General features: G+C 40.1%; 1 protein-coding gene across 1 annotated transcript in view; it reads right to left on the bottom strand.

The window, feature by feature from the left end:
* Positions 1-17,270, bottom strand: part of LOC117265004 (cadherin-12-like) — a 147,495-nt gene that overhangs the window by 44,151 nt on the left and 86,074 nt on the right. The window contains exons 5-6 of the mRNA XM_033639368.2: positions 14,302-14,469; positions 10,026-10,213 (exon numbers count right to left, since the gene is read on the bottom strand). Coding sequence (XP_033495259.1) covers positions 10,026-10,213; positions 14,302-14,469 — 356 coding nt within the window. The remainder of the gene's footprint in view (positions 1-10,025; positions 10,214-14,301; positions 14,470-17,270) is intronic.

The following is a 17,270-nucleotide window of genomic DNA, read 5'->3' as shown; positions in this document are numbered from 1 at the left end:
TCTAGGCCTAGAACAGCACATTTCAATTACGCATATCTGCCATCTTTTCTTCTCCCAGGAGGGGGTAAATAAACATGCAAATGGACAAACGACATTTAATCCCACTCAAAATTATTTTAGCAACACAACCCAAGGTTATAATGTTGACGCTGCTGACGTGTGCTCTCCATATACTGTATGCATAGCGGCGTTTGAATGGTGCAATGCCCTTCCGCATGCTTTTTCATGTTTAGTATGTCACACACATTTGTCTGCACACATTTGTCTGAACGTCTCCCTGGGAATTCATTGGTGGATTTACCTATTGTCTCCCATAATCCTATGTTTTGCAGATGGGATGTGCAAACCCCCTCCATGCCTCTGTGTCTCTTTTTTCCTCTCCCCCTGTATCGTCAGACTGGGAAACAGATGATCATCCTTTGAACCCATTACTCAGCCTGATCCTCTTATCATAACCAACCTTCCTGAGTCTCTAATTTGGGGTCTGCCAAACTCTGCTCTGTGTACAATGTGGCTTTCGTCTCTGTCCTGCTGTGTGTTTTTTTTTTTTTTTTTTCCGATGTCAGTGCAAGGGAGGGAAGTCAAAGGAGAAGGGGAAAGAAGGAGACAGAGAGAGAGAGAGAGAGAGAGAGAGAGGTAGAGGGATTGTCTGCACACATTTGCACACCTGTCTCTGGGGATATTCCACCAATCTGAAATAAGACAAGTCTGTGGGCGGGTCAGTATTCTGGGAACACAGTGAACAACTCATAAAGGCTTCATCTCCAGCTACCTACTCTCCCCACACCTTTCCAAGGCACAGCTCGTTCTTTCTCTCCTCTCTTTCCCACCCTGTCCTGTTAATATCACAATCCCACATGGGCAGAGGCACATGTTGTTTGGTAAATTACACTGTAGGGGGGCCTGGTCAGTTAAAGGGGCTCAGACTGTCCCCCATCAACAATGCCTTTGTGCTGTAGCTTACCACTGTGGGGAATACATTGCACTGCCTCATTGTTAAATGGCAGCATATCAAACACTGCAAGTAAAACAATGGGAGGAAAGATGCACCCCCTCCATCCACTGTGGGTATACATAATGTAAACAAATAACTGTCTTCATTTACATCATAATTGCTTTCTGTCGCATTCTGTTATTCCATTACTGCCAATAGGAAGGTCACCATACAATGATCTACAGCCATGACAATGAGCACATTAAGAACATACAGTGGCACGCATGCGTGATTTACACACAGAAGTTCGCATATGTTCATACACATTCAGAGAGCATCCCCAGGCAGCTCTTACACTGAGCAGGCAATCAATTACTCACTCAGCTGCATATTTTTGGGGATCAAAGGATCATACACCTTTGTGTGCTTGTGTGCCGGGGCACGGACTAAAAATGTACCAGTTAACGAACACCTCAGTTTGATACATCAGAAAAACAAATGCAGATTTGCATTCCCCCAAAGAACATTTTAGACACTTACATCAGAAATACCCTGAAAGGCACAGAGAAACAGATAGAATTGGCTGGCTACTTTTGCAATCAGATGAAATATACGCTGTATCCCAGAAATGAAAGGAGAAGTGACAAAAAGAGATATATTACCACTCCTTAAAAAGTATTTTGTTGAGGTGAATTTGCATGAAAGAGGCAGGGTTTAATGAGAAACCCACTTTTTTAATCTTTCAGAAGTGAATATGAATTTGCGTTTAAGGCTGTAAAGTTTTGGAAGAAGTCTGAAGGGCTCTGTTCCTTATCCAGTGCCAAGCCTAGCACATTCGCCTGTGGCAAGTTAACTTCGGCACCCCATACCCCCATAATCTTTATGTTATGATTATGGTTATTAATAAAGTTATAATTAAAGCAATTATTATGATGATGATTAATTTATTTAGTAGATTATTTTCTTTGTTTAAGAAACAGTTTAGCTACCAAACAATAATAATAAATAACAGACAATACAAGAACACCATATGTGCAAATTTTGTCTTCTCTGTGTGTGTGGGTGGGTGTGCTGCTCCCCAGATGGCTTTTGCCTTTTGATTTTCTCTTCCTCTATTGCTCCCCACATGCACCCCATCAAACCCATCAATGTTCCAGCCCATTCTGACTGTGATGATCACTCAGTCCGACTACAGACTGACCATTAGCAGTGGATATTTGGATCATTTTTCCCTTTTGTTTGATTTTTTTAAAAGCCAAAACATTGGGGGACAGGGACGGCAATTTTGGCTATTTGAGCTCGTTTACTGTATTGATGTCATGACATGTTGTATGAAAGCAACCAATGCTGTATGACAGCACCAATGCTACGCGATTAAACAGAGTAAAATGTGATCCACTTTTTGTTCCTTACAAAATGACTGCTGACATGATGGTAAAAGTGAATGAGTTGTTTGTAAAGTTGTGACCTGCCTGTTCCCTTTGTTTACAAGATATTTGTGGGTTTTTTTCCCATGTTGAAAGTATTTTATGTGTTTTGGAAATGATGACACACATCTCAGGTGCCACTATGCACCCAAAATTCAAATAGCATTTTGGGAGAATGAGAAGAGAACTCATTTCAGAGAAGAAATCCATCTCATCCACGCATCAGAGCATTGCTTACAAAAAATCCTCACTTTCTGACATTTACATTTTTCTCCTTTCCCGTATCGCCAAGACATTTTGTGGCTGTTGCATTATGCAAACTTAGCATCGCTCTGCAGTTCCTTTTTTTTCCCATTGAACCTCAATGGCACCGACAACAAATGACATTTAAACTCGCCACAGGGGTCGACTGCTTTTTGCCAAAGGGAAATGCAGTACAGAGTGTGAAGCAATGGATGTGCAATAGCTTATGTGAGCAAGTCATTCTGTGCATGCAACAAAATAACAGGTTGACAGCTTATATTCGTGTATGTCTTCCTGGTTGTGTGCGAGAGCGCACGAGGAATTGCGTACCTGTTAACCAGTGTAGTTTGGAGCGTGGGCGAGACCTACTATCTTCAATACATTCACATTATTATGCCTCTTAACTGTTCCATGGCACATTCAGAGACACTGAGTCAACCATTTGCCAGCTGTTCAAGTGATACTGACTTGATGTATTTTAATAGCATTCTTGGCAGAAGTGTGAAAGCGTGAGCAGCTCTGTTATTCAGTCATGGCTCCAACTGGCAGTGAGAAGTAACAGTTTGTAAACTATTGAAAACTGCACACTGTACAGTCTTGTTTACTAACCTGGCTAGCCTGCAATGCTTGATGCTGTAGTTTACCAGACAGATTAGAGAGGCAAACAAACCAACATCCGTGAGCCTAGATTTCTCCTCGCAGAGCACTTACACTCTGATTAATATGGCCTAATGTGAGCAAGGAGTCAGCCTAATGATGATTTTATTAATGCAAATGGTCTTATTCATGCCCTTTTTGTCGCATTGATGGTTATCGCAATTTCTAAAGGAGGTGTGCCTTTTAAGAATAGTCTCCTGGAACCTTACTGAGGTGAGACTCTTTCATTCTCTCCTCATGCAGAACTCATAAATGCATATTAACACCCACTGTCACCGAGCTGAATGCTTTCAATGTCCAAAGAGAAATAATATGGTGCTTTTGCTCTCAATAGCCAAGCCTCTGGGTAGAAGAATAATATTTCTATTTAATGTGTTTGGATCAGCTCAGTGGCCAGAAGAAAATGTTTGCATTGCAAGTTTCTGCGAACCCTGAATACATTATGTTTGTACATTTTAAACGTAACGTGCTGTCTAGAGGTGGAGGGGATGGTGGATGACTTTTCACCGAGGCAAGATGGCTGCCAGGCTGTAGACCACTATAGACCACTGTTTGAGACCAACAAACAATAATAATACCTGTTGGTTTTTAGCCTGTGTTTCCAGTGGCTTTTCAGCCCCCAAACACAGGTATTTTTGGAAAGCCCATTGCCTCTTAGCCACTAAATATAGGTATTTTTTGGGGACCCATTGCTGTGTTTCAAGCGGCTTTTCAGCCTCAACACGTCCGTTTTTTAGGAACCCCTTAGTGTGTTTCCTGCAGTTTTTTAGTCTTCAGATGCAGGTATTTTTAGGGATCCATCACTGCATTTCAAGCAGCTTTTCAGCTCTCAAAGTAGGTATTTTAAAGGACACATTGCTGTGTTTCTTGCAGCTTTTAAACACCTAAATGTGGGTGTTTTTAGCAACCCATTGCTGTTTTTCAAGTGGCTTTGCAGCCCCCAAACGTAGGTATTTTTAGGGACCCATCACTGTTTCAAGCAGCTTTTCAGCAACCAAAACATAGGTATTTTTACAGACCCATCAGTGTGTTTCCTGCAGCTGTTTAGCCCTCAAACATGGGTATTTTTAGGGACCCATCACTGTGTTTCAAGCTGTTTTTCCTTCAAACCCATATCATGTCATCTTGCACCCTGGATCCTCTTCCCACCAAACTCTTGAAGGAAGTAATGGATGCCATAACACCTCATTTGCTTAAAATAATAAACAGCTCTCTCTCCTCTGGTTGTGTACCTGATTCTTTCAAGGTGGCATGCCTTCAGCCCCTCATTGGACCCTACACACATAAAAAACTTTAGACCAATTGCCAAGCCATTCATCTCAAAAATATTAGAAAAAGTAATCTAACACAACTGTTAGAGGGTCTAAGGGACAATAATATTTTTGAAAAATTCAAGAGTGGCTTCAGAAAATTACACAGCACGGAAACTGCTCTTCTTTGTGTGACAAATGGTCTATTACAGGCTGCAGACTCTGGTCAATGCTCTGTCCTCGTGCTGCTGGACTTAAGCGCAGCCTTTGACACGACAAAGCTCAGCATCCTCATAGAGAGACTAAGGTCGTGGGCTGGACAATTTTTGTGTCTATTCAGGACTTCAATTCAAATACAGCAGACATCACCTGTGGACTACCCCAAGGATCCATTCTGGGACCAATTTTATTTTCTTTATATATGTTACCCCTTGGACTTATCATTAGGCAATACAACATCTCTTTCCACTGTTACGCAGATGATACACAGATATACCTCTCATTAAAGCCACATGAACTAAACAATTTCACCACACTGACCGCCTGCTTATCAAGTGTCAAGGACTGGATGGCAGCTAACTTTCTTCAATTCAACAGTAGCAAAACTGAGGTCTTGATCTTGGGCCCAGAATGTCATAAACAACAGATAAAGCCTTCTCTTGGTTCACTCAGTAACAATGTTAAACCGGCTGCAAAAAACCTTGGTGTAACTTATCTTTGAACACCACATCAGAAAGACAACTCAAATTTGCTTCTATCAGTTAAGAAATGTTTCAAAGATCAGACACATGCTCAGCTACAACAACACAGAAAAAGTTATTCATGCTTTTATATCATCACACCTGGACTATTGTAACTCGCTCTTTACCTGCTTAAACTCTCACTCAGTTTCACAACTACAGCTTATTGAGAATTCAGCAGCTAGATTATTAACCAAATCAAGAAGGTCATGTCATATCACACCAATCTTAGCATCTTATTAATCACCTATAAGGCAATTCATGGTCTGGCCCCAGAATATGTGAAAGAACTTTTAACGCTGTACTCACCAGCCAGACCTTTGAGATCAGAGGAGCAAAATTTATTAATGGTTCCTCACTCAATATTAAAAACAAAGGGTGACAGGGCTTTCTCTGTGATGGCCCCTCGCTTATGGAACAGTCTTCCCCTCAGTATAAGATCAACAGATTCCATCACAACTTTCAAAAGCCTTCTCAAAACCCAGTTCTACACTATGGCCTACAGTTAATCACATATTATGTTTTATGGTTTTTATTGTCTTTTGTGTTTGCTTGTTTTTTTGTTGCTTGCTTGTTTGTTTTATTTTGGAAAGCACTTTGTGCATGGCTTGAAAAGTGCTTTCTGAATAAAATTGTTATTATTATTATTATTATTATTTTTCAGTCCCCAAATGTACGTATTTTTAGGGACCCATTGTTGTATTTCCTGCAGCTTTTTAGCCACCAAATTTAGGTATTTAGGTATTGCTGTGTTTCAAGCAACTTTTCATTGCTGTTTTTCTGGGACTGTGCCACAAAAAGCCATTGTTTTTCACAGAGTCATCACTGTGTTTCCAGTGGGGATTGTTCCCCTGGAACCAGGTGTTTTAAGACAATACATGATTTTTCCTAATCAAAATCAAGTGTTTTTTAACCCAAAACTAACCACACATTGTTCCAACATATCCGCTATATAATAACATGAAAATATAATGTATCTGTGGTTTGCAAAAATGTACAATGCCATCACTTTTTCTGACGATTGGGTTGGTTTGGACATTATGGAGCTTCAGGTCTCTAACTAGGCATACCCTAAAGAGAGCTGAGAATGTACAGAAATGAGGGAAAACTAAATAGGGAGAAATTCGCTTCATAAACAAAATAAACATGAATACAATATGAAAGCTGGCGTTGAGAATGATGAGGGAATTCTCTGACAGGCTGTTCCATGGAACAGCTGTGAAGTTCTGTTGCTCTATTTGTCTCATTATCCAAGTTTGAAATTGATGTGATTATTAATTGTGGAATGAAATGAAGTATCCATACTTTGTTAATTCACTTCTATGGTCCTAAGGACACAAGGTCACAATATTCTTTAAGTATGAATGAATGATCTTGGAATAGATTTTTTTCTTTTTTAAATATATATAGGCTAAAGTTATAAATTGATTGCATAATAAGTCTTATTATAGTCTGGCTATTTGGTAGATTAGTACGCATTGCACTGGCTGGATCATTCTATTTCTCCTTCTAATTTTACTCTGTGGCAGTAATGTCCTTTTTCTTTCACCTCTGGCAGTGGTGAGCCCCCTTGAAAATGAGATGATAGATCTTAAAGGGTTTATCCTAGGAGTAATAAATTTCTCTAATATCACTGGTGCTTTTGTGCCACTTGCCATTTAGTGAAGAGATATCACGGCCCCACAAATGCTACTTGTGGTAAAAGTTGGCATTAAATGAGGTACTTTTGCAATGCAGTTCAAAGAAAGTGCAACTAAAGGCCAAGACCTCTTGCTGTGGGTCACTCTGCGCTGGATGTATTAATCCATTTAGCAAAAAGAACATATGGCATAGTAAATGAGCCCTGACATGCTGAGTGAATGCTTTATATAGCACAGGCGCTCAGAGAGAGTGATGCTGTTGCCCTGAGCTGTGCTTTAAGGCATGGGCAGCAAGGAGACAAACACTTAGAGAGCAACATCACATGACTGAGAGATCACAGGTTCAGCCTTCGCATCTGCCAAGTGTCCTGATAGTACAGCATTATGTAAGACAGTGAGGTACCACCTGCAGACTTATAGTTTCATAATTTCATAACACTTAGCAAGTTGCTTATTACCATGCATATAGGCAAGCATATTGGCTCTTTACTAGTCATTATGAAGCATTTATCAATGCTTTTTTTCTGCATGACAACATTCTACAACTACCACTCATAAGGTGGTAGTAGAAGAACAGCCATTCTCTCTAAAATTAAATCGTTAATGGTGTCCAAATAATAATTAAACGTCCCATATCATACTCATTTTTTGGTTTATACTTGTATGCAGGGTTTCTACTAGATCATGTGTACCTGCTTTAATGTTCAAAAACACATTACTTTTCTCATACTGTTCGATTAAATTTATTTGTAATCACCCTCTGACTGAAACGCTCAGTTTTAGCACCTGTCTCTTTAAGGCAACCTCCACTGCCCTGATTGGTCAGTATTTCCGGGTCTTCAAAATCTGAATTCTTGGCATTTCTGCACAGTGACTGCAGCCAGGGAATGAAGCTTTAGTCGGGTAGACAATACTTTTCATGCTTAGGCTGTAATATTTCTTTCTCACTCTGCCACTCCTTGCAGGCATGCTCACACTTTATCTCTAGCTGTCATTGTTGCTGTTCTGCAGCTGATTCACAATCAACCGATAGCACAGCAACACACCTTGTCAGTCAGCCTATCATCTTACTGCCTCTTGTTTTAAATATGGTTCTTTCTCTGCCGTAGTTCTCTCTTGCTGCAGTCATGCGCACCCTCCGCCTCCCCATTACTGCCTAGTTTTCTTGGATTCATCAGCCTCATCCGCCTCATCAGCCTCAGAGTCAGTAGCCACCACCACCAATTCACTAGTAGTTCGACATGTATTAACCCACACAGGTTCCCTATTCTAAAGTTGCCTCCCTTTCCTAATTTGTAAATCCATTACAAACACACAATACTGCAAAAACAAGCCTATTAAGTGATAAGGCAGTATATTTTTAATAGATATGTTTGAAAATGTCTGAGGTGATCCATCAATAAAGGAAACATTCTACTTGTGGTGACTTCGTTCTTTTATCACTGAATGGGAATAGTACCTGTACCTGTGTATCTCAATAGACCTCCATTTTTTTCAATGTGTAAACCATTACTTAAGAATCAGTTATTCATGAACATCTTCCTAACTTCCTATCAATAAACAGTAATTAGAGGGTTATTGGAAGAAAACTTAAAAAAAAGTTAGTTTATGGCCGAATGCAAAACAAGGCATTAGTGCTAATGAAGAGCCAACATGCTGCTCATATGCATGGAAATAGACAACTAGGTAATTTCTGTCCCTTAATATTAAGTGCTTCCCATACTTTAATAATATCTGATTTATTTATCTCAATATTTATTTAAAAAAGTAACTTCCCCTGAGGTTTTTTTTTCTGTGATGTAAGTGATGTAGTCTCTGTTACTTAAGTAAATACATGTAAATGTAAAACAGTGGTGGCACCACTGGAGTAGCAGCACTGTGGAGCATCTAGGTGTAAATATAACATATAGAAAGGCATTCTTGAGGGAAGCAGGGGTGATGTGGGTGCTACAACACCCAACCCCCTTGATACATTATGTTACATCCCACCTCTCCCATTCCCTGTCACGTACAATATCTTTTCTTTTTTTTCTTAATTATTGTGAGTGGTGAAAGCTTTCCTGATGGATCCTGCAGTATTTATTTGTGTTGATCTGTTGTGGCAGGACAGTTTGGACAGGATTTAGACAGCCTCTCCAACATGAAAGAAATACTGAGGTTCAAATACAGTATTCAACCAACAGCGGCACTTAAGAAGTGCAGCATTGTCCTGAGTGACAACTCTGCTTTGCCTTACGTTAGTGCTCTTTGAAAACTATGGCATTCATATTGCCAGCGTGTTTGGCTTACATAACGTGATATGGTGCTGTCATGATGTGATGTGATTCACAATGTTGTGTGGATCCCATAGGGCACTGGTTTGCACTCGTATTTTTTGATAATAAAACAGTCATTTTCAACAGTGTTTTATGTGTAAGAAATAAAAGAACACCTCCCACTCAAAATATAATCACATGTACAGAGTCATTGGTATTCATATTATTTCTTGAATATGAAGTTAGATATTAAAAACATGCCATGCTCAAATAGTGGCCTGGGCCATTTTTTACTTAAAGGCAGAGAGAACCAGGCCTTTATTTGGAACACGCTTAAAGACAGGCTTTTATTCCTAAATTCCACTGTTTCCCAATTCATGCACACTCAAAACTCTCTCCACGTTCACCTGTTGTCTTTTTCAGTAATATGTTCACCACACAGCATTAATTATACTTTGCACTCTGCTGCTTTCAGTTTCCCTTCTCAAACAGAAATACAACTTTCATTAGCGAAATGATTACAGTCCTTTCACATTTTAATTTCCACCAATTTATGTGAAATTAACATGAATGCAACTCAACACTTTCAGCTGATTTTTCACATTAATGTATTTAGGTTTTCCCCTTATTGGTAAACTCTTAATGTGAAAATCCACAGCAAGTGTTGTGTTTTATTGGTGACAGTTTATTAACAATCAAGAAAATGGAAAAGTGGAACAACTGGAATTAACTGGAAAAATATAGCAAAGTAGTGAGTTTGGCCTGGCTGTTTTTATTGGCCTTTATTTGTGTGTGCTGTTAATAACACTGAATGTTGGTCATTATGTGAAAATTCATGTTGAATTTCTTGTCTACGAAAAAGTTTCTGAGACTCCATACCCTTTTCAGAATGATGATCCCCTCTTGGTTGTGTTCATTCGTGGTGATGTCAAACATGGCGCCTCCATCACCTGGCACAATGGTGTACTCTACTTCGGCATTCTTCCCGATGTCCAAGTCATGGGCTTTGATTCTACCGACAGCAGACCCCACTGCAGAAGACTCCGGGACACGTAGGTGAAAGAAACCTGTCAACAAACAAACATCAGACTGGACTCATTTATTATCAACACTTGGCAACAGATGGAAAATACTGAGCTCTTCACATCCTCTGTCCTTTATGTAGACACTCACTCACCCAAGGGTGTCTTATCCACCCACAGGCAAGCAGCAGATATGCTCTGTCTGAAGTCAGCCCTGTAGCTATAGGCATGACATTATTCAATTTTGACGTGTGTGGACATCAAGGCTGCACAGCTCCTTGTAATTGGCCGGCTCAACCTGTATGATCCACAAACACAAGAGCTGAGGGGCTCTGATACTCCCAACAGCTGAAATCACTGCAAAGTACTTGGGAAGAAATCTACAAACACACAAACACTGGATTGATTGATTATCACTTACACCTGACAAAAGGTGGAAATTAATCTTTTTCTGTGTTTCCCTTCTCTCTCTGAGCTGGCTAGATGTTTGAACAATAGCATCTACCTGTGCCACAAAGAGGAGAACTTTGTGGTTGCAATACAAATCTAGTGCAAACACCTGGTGGCCTGATGGAGGTGCCATTGGCAGTTCAGTAACACTGCAATAGTGTCAATATGATTCTGAGGACTTGGAATGTTCTGGGGTGATAGAATGAATCACAGTGTTTGTTTTCATTAACTTCCAGGTCGAAAACCAGGGATGCACCGATCTGATATCTGGATCGAATATCGGTCCTGATATCATCAAAATAGATGGATCGGGTATCAGAAAATGCAACCTATACCTGAGGCAATCCTTTCCCTTTAAATCTATTGCGACGCGAGCTAAGTCATACGTCATGGAGCAAAGAAGAGAATTTGCTGTGTGGAGGTAATTCACACTATTTCAACTGCTGTTGCACAATTGTTTATTTTTGTTAAAAATAAATCGTTCATCATTGCATTAATCTGTTTCATCTTGTTTCATTTTATCTTAGGAAAGAACTGTGTAGTCATCAATGCCTGATGCCTCTAGTCTTTTCTGTTCTACATTTAAAAGTATATAGCTTTTTAGGTCAACCATGGTATCGGATCAGTATCGGATATCGGCTGATACTCAAAGCCACAGCATCAGGATTAGTATCGAAACTGAAAAAGCTGGATGGGTGCATTTCTATCAACAACCTTCATTTTTGTGCATAAAATGAAATGGCATTGAGCAAACGCTGTCTCAATCGGTTAGTTTTTAGCCACAAAAAAAAGAAGAGAATACAATAATAGTTTGAGTGTACTCTATATTAAGATTATTTTCACTGCTTAGCATGCCATCAGATAGCCTTTTCCAACAGGGAATGGAGACCATTATCCCAAAGCCACCAGATTCCATTGATCAAAACAATAATTTTACTTTGCAGAACATGGGAGTTGCTGGTCTACTGCTGCCTCTATCAGTTAGTATCTAGTATATATATAGGATATTCCAAATAAAGCACTTAAACTGATACAAATTTTTTTTCTTGCATCTTTTTAGGTGGCTAAAATAGGTTACTGCTAAACAGCGCATTGCTTTAACGGTAGATTTGGTTTTTCAGAGATGCTAGTCAAGCAAAAAAGAAGTACAACAGGAACATCAGATAAACTCCGACTACCATGTTTAACTATATATCTTCAACAACTTTGTGGATTTCACGTCTCCACATTTAAATTCATTGCCAGTTGTTGTAGTTGTTAGCATGACACCATGGTGATTTGGTCTACTCTAGGGGCAGCTGTGACTTAGGAGATACTGAAGGTTTTCCACTAATCTAATGATTAACGGTTCAATCCCCAGCTCCTCCAGTCCATATGTCAAAGTATCCTTAGGCATGATACTGCTCACAGTGGTTGCGCCATCAATGTGTGAATATGTGTTAATGGTTAACTGAGTAGCAGATCGCACCTTGTACAGTAGCCTCAGTCACTAGTGTATGAATGTGTGTGTAAATGGGTGAATGTGACAAGTAGCGAAAAAGCGCTTTGACTGGTCAAAAGACTAGTAAGACGCTACTCAAGTGCAAGGTCATTTATCATTTATTTTATACCCCTCTCATTCAATACTTAGAATCTTGTCAGTTCATGAAATGTCAGGAGATCCATGGGACATTAATTTTGAACATTAATTTTGAAAATGGTGCCATGTCAAAGGTTACACAACATTTATTAAGGACTATTCATTGTGACTGAGTGAGTGAAATTCCTCAAGTCCTCATAATCACAGCGTAGCGCTGGTGCCCAACCCTGTAACAGGCTTCACTGTTTTGTTAACATTAATTAAACACACATTCCACCATCTGATTAAACTCATTCATCTGCTGCAACAATGAATCAGCCAAGAACAGTTCTAGAAAAACATGATTTCGCTTCTTGGAATCTGATTTATTTGGCCCTTATAAGACAAATAAACCATAGCAATGGTGAGATGATGTGCAGGAGAGAAAGGCACGTATGAGAGTCTCTCAGAGGCTCCTTCTGAGGATAGTGCTACTTGACACACAATGGTATTAAACTTGAAGATGGATGAACTTGAGCATTAATGTCTACAATAAGCCAGTGTGTCAGACACAAGGCCCTCGCAGGGTGGAAAGGGAAGCTGTTTGGCAGAGAGGGTATTTCTTTTTTCTTGGAGGAGGTCCAAAATAAATGTACTAAAAACAAATCTAAAACACCCGCCTTTGCTTAGGTTATTGGAAAATGCTGCATTAAATGTTTGAAATCAATACTATACTTGTGTACATGTTATAGCTCTCCCTCTTGTTTTGATATTCCTCAATTTTACCCTGGATCTCAGCTTTTTCCTCAGTGTTGATCCTAGGATTCTGAGAGGGGAGCTGAAGCATATGGATGAATTTGGCTGCTATAATTTCAATAAATAATCAAGTACTTTCAAGGACATGCATTAATTTTAAAGAGACTTTTTAAGGTTCACGTCCTTTTGAAGCTAGGACGCAGCTCCCCTGCCAAAAACAGGGTGAGCTGCAGGTTAGGAGAAGTTAACAAACAGCTGTTATATGGCACTGTCAGTGGGTTCACAAGCTTCTAGGATAATTCAACAGAGCCACATGCAGTTATATACACCCCCATTAGTCATGACCATTGCAGTCACTGCAGTTGCAACCACATCTGGTGCCATCACTGAGATTCATTCAGAGGATTGAAGGTTTACAAATACTTAATCTATAATAACTAGGGAGGGGAAAAGGGGATTTCTAGAAAAGACAGATGTGGCATTGATTCATGCAGAAATGTTATAAGTATCATCTCATGAGGTCGTCTACCACCACACTGTTTTCTAACCTGTAAGCCTTCTATAGATGGAAGAGAGAAGACGACAAAGAGAGGATTTGGGACAGGGCAGGGGAGCCGCCATACTTGGCCCCAACCTCTGTGCTGTGACAGCATTATGGAAATATCATCTTTTCCTCGCAGCCAAAGGAGCTTGACCGTCTGACTGCCTGTATTTACATTCAGAGGAGGCCACTCGGTGTCGCATCAAAATACCTGAAGAGGCTGCTTCAATACAAAACAGTATCTTTGGCTTTCCTGTCATACACTTGCTGATTTAGAACAGAATACATTTTGCACACAATTTAATATTTATGCTTAGTATAAGCAGAGAAGCTTTCACAGATCAATGTGTTTACAGTAATGAGGTTTTTTTTTCCAGCTCGGCTTTTTACATGACCTGGTGAACGGTACAATCGAATTAATCTGGTTTAGCAGCTTATACAAAATACCGGATGAAATACAGTGTTTAAATACACTGACTCAATCCCTGGTGCAGCACCATCGTGCTCAAATCTAAATATAGAAGGATGCCCTATGAGCGAAATAACACCAATCCTAGTTTATTTGCCAGGAGTAGTAGCTAGATGCAATCATGCTAAATAAACAGGCCTTTGCTTACGACAGCGCATAATGACAAATAATGAAAACCAATTACAGAGAGTAGACGTGATGAATACCCCCTGCCCTGTTGTAATTGCACAGTGTTTATTTCGTTATCATAAAATGTGCGAACCCGCTTAAGGTCATCTGCATTATTGTTGTTTTGCAGAAATGGAAGTTGGTGTTGTTAAACAGCAATTATATTTCACTCACTCAATCAGGGCACTCACTTTTAGAGAACCTCGGCGGATTATCATTGACATCGCTTAGGGTGATGTTGATGGTGGTGGTCCCGGCCAGCCCCCCCAGCTGGCCTCCCATGTCCTTGGCCTGGATTAATACCTGGTACTGTTCCTTCACCTCTCTGTCCATGTTGGGCAGGGCTGTCTTTATAACCCCTGGTGTACATCAAGATTAATAGGAAATACAGATAATAAAGGACAGAAGAGAGGAGAGGAAGAGATAGAGATAGTGAGATAAGACAAAGGCGGAAAAAAACATAAAATCCATTGAAATATGTTTGACGCCAAATGCACAATTTACTTCAAAAACTGCACAATATATTTCCACCTAAGGAGCTCACTCCCCAGGAAGAAGCTGCTTGTGCAGCTCACACCAAGGCTGAAATAGAGGTCATTTCGCAAACTGGAGACACTTGACATTCAATAGGGAACTCTGGTGAAGCCATATAATGATTCACTTGAGGATCAGAGACCCTGAGATCAGAGAGCGTTTGTACTGGAGATTAATAGCTAGGTCAGTGGGAGGTTGGCAGGCTAAAAGGAAGCGGGCAGCATAGGTGGGTCTGCACTTTTCCCCCTCTTCTTATTCCATTTACTACAGTAAGAAAGTGAGGATGTACCATTTGATCCACGGACCCCAAACATGTGTGAATGCAAAATCAAACACTGTGTTTATTTTTTCATATTTCTGTTTTTGGAGAATGTCTGTTCCTGAAAAAGGATAATTCTGTGACATGCATGGGGATTCATGTATGGTGTTGCCATCACCCTCCCCTGCTCACCTTCCCCCCTCCAGTGTTTGTTCCTGTTGTTGATGTGCCTTTGGAGATAGATGTGGGCCCAGCAGGGCAAACATTTACTTTAACAGTTTGATTTTTTCCAGCATCAGTTTGAAATACAGTCTCAGTATGCGCTCTGTAAAGCTCTGGGATGAGCGGCATAATCAGCAACAGATTCCACCGCATCTTCCCGTGTGATATGTATGAACCTATTTTCATATGCTTTGAACTGGCCCAGATAGTAAGCCAACGGCAGCCCGCTGCCGGCAAACACTGGCGGTGTGAAGGTATTTCAGATTTAGAGCAGGCTTCTGCCATACCCTGCCTTGCTGCCACTCTGCAACCTTTTTAGTGCCATCTTCCTCCTGTGACACAGTCTGCCTACACCAGCAAAGTGCAGGTGTAAATAATGTGGAAATAACCAAATAACAATGGTAATGCCTCAGCATTGGATGTTATTGTGTTGTTTGTCTTTTGGTGATTTCAATTGGAGCTTCCTGCTGTAGCAGTTTGGTGCACAGCACTGACTACTCAGTATCCTTGAAGGAAAGATTCAGAAAGTCACTGATGGTTTTGAAATTGCTGTTTATTTCGTGACGCTGAGGCTGTCAGTTTGTGCGTTCACCTGACATTTTGATTTGTACAGAAAGTGATGGCATTCCTCAACCCCAGCAAAATAGCAACTATATTTAGAGCTACTGTACTTAAATACAAAATGTTTAATGCACTATTTCCTTTATCCATCTCTGAGGCAAATCGCCTGAATGTTCACAGTGTATTTTAATGGTTTTTTGATAATATTCATTTCTTGTGCTGTTTGATACAAATGACCTTTTTAACCCAGAAAATGTTGGCATTGTTTTTGCAAATAACAGATGCATTACATTTGGTTGTTATGTTTGTTACATTAGTCACACATGGTTAGGTTAAGGCACGAAACCACTTTGTTATGGGTAGGAAAAAAACATGCATTGGCTTAAAATATCCACACTGGGGGACATGATCCGGGCAGAAATCAGCAATGTCACAGTAGAAAACAACCACTTTTTGTGCTTCTATCTGGGCAGAAAAATCAGTAACATCTCACCAAAAAAACAAGCAGTTTCGTGCCACTGTCCAGGCAGTAAAAACAGTGATGTTTCGTTAAAAACAACTGCTTTTTGTGGTACTATCCTGGCAGGAAAAGCAGCCATGTCGGAAAAAAACAACTACTTTTTAAGCCACTATCACAGCAAGAAAAGCAGTGATTTCTCACCAAAAAACAATGACTTTTTTCAACAAGAAAAGTAACAATGTTTCTGTTTAAAACAACCACTTTTCATGCCACAATCTCAGCAGGAAAAGCAGTGATATCTCACCAAAAAATTATGATTATGTGCCACTATTCAGGCAGTACAGTAAAAGCAGTGATGTCTCTATAAAAAAAAAATTACTTCTTGTGGCACTATCCTGGCAGGAAAAGCAGCGATGTCTCACTAAAAAACAACCACTTCTTGTGCCGCAATCTTGGCCGGAAAAGCAGCAATGTCTCGGAAAAAACAACTGCTTTTCATGCCTAAAAAGCCAACTTTTTGAACTGCTACAAAGCAACCACATTTGGTGCCTGGACACAGCAATGACCTGTTAAATCAAAACCTGTTTTGTTGTTTTCTAACTGTGGTCTGCAGTGGTCTGAAGCTTGGCAGGCATCTCGCCTTAATGTCATGCCATACACCATCCCCTCCACCTCCAGATGACAAAGTCAGCTCATATACTACCTCATTCTAGAAACGTTGATATGATACAGTTGAAACATTCAAATCCAAAGTCTGTGTGGTTTGCAGAAATGACAATGCCAACATTTTCATCTGGTGGCTGGGCTGGAGCCTTTATTTCAAACCTGTCAAATAAATAATTCACTGTCTTTATTGGAGAGCATGTGTCCTTTTATAGCCCACTGATTTGTGGAGTGGCCCAGGGGTCAATTCTGGGACCAGTTTTATTCTCATGATTTATGCCAGCAGTGGTCCACACTATAGTATATAGCACACACTGTTTAGAAGACAATCATACATATCAATCAAGACTAATGGTCTAGATAACCTCATTTCACTGCACGATTGCCTCACTGCAATTGCCAGGTGCACATAAAACAGAGGTACTTATTGTTGGCTCGCATATTTAAAGTAAAGTGTAGAG

This window comes from Epinephelus lanceolatus, chromosome 20 (genome assembly GCF_041903045.1).
Source record: "Epinephelus lanceolatus isolate andai-2023 chromosome 20, ASM4190304v1, whole genome shotgun sequence".
In the NCBI taxonomy this organism is placed as follows: Eukaryota; Metazoa; Chordata; class Actinopteri; order Perciformes; family Serranidae; genus Epinephelus; species Epinephelus lanceolatus.
Note: the sequence above shows the minus strand (reverse complement) of the source record. Positions and strands in the feature narration are given on the sequence as shown.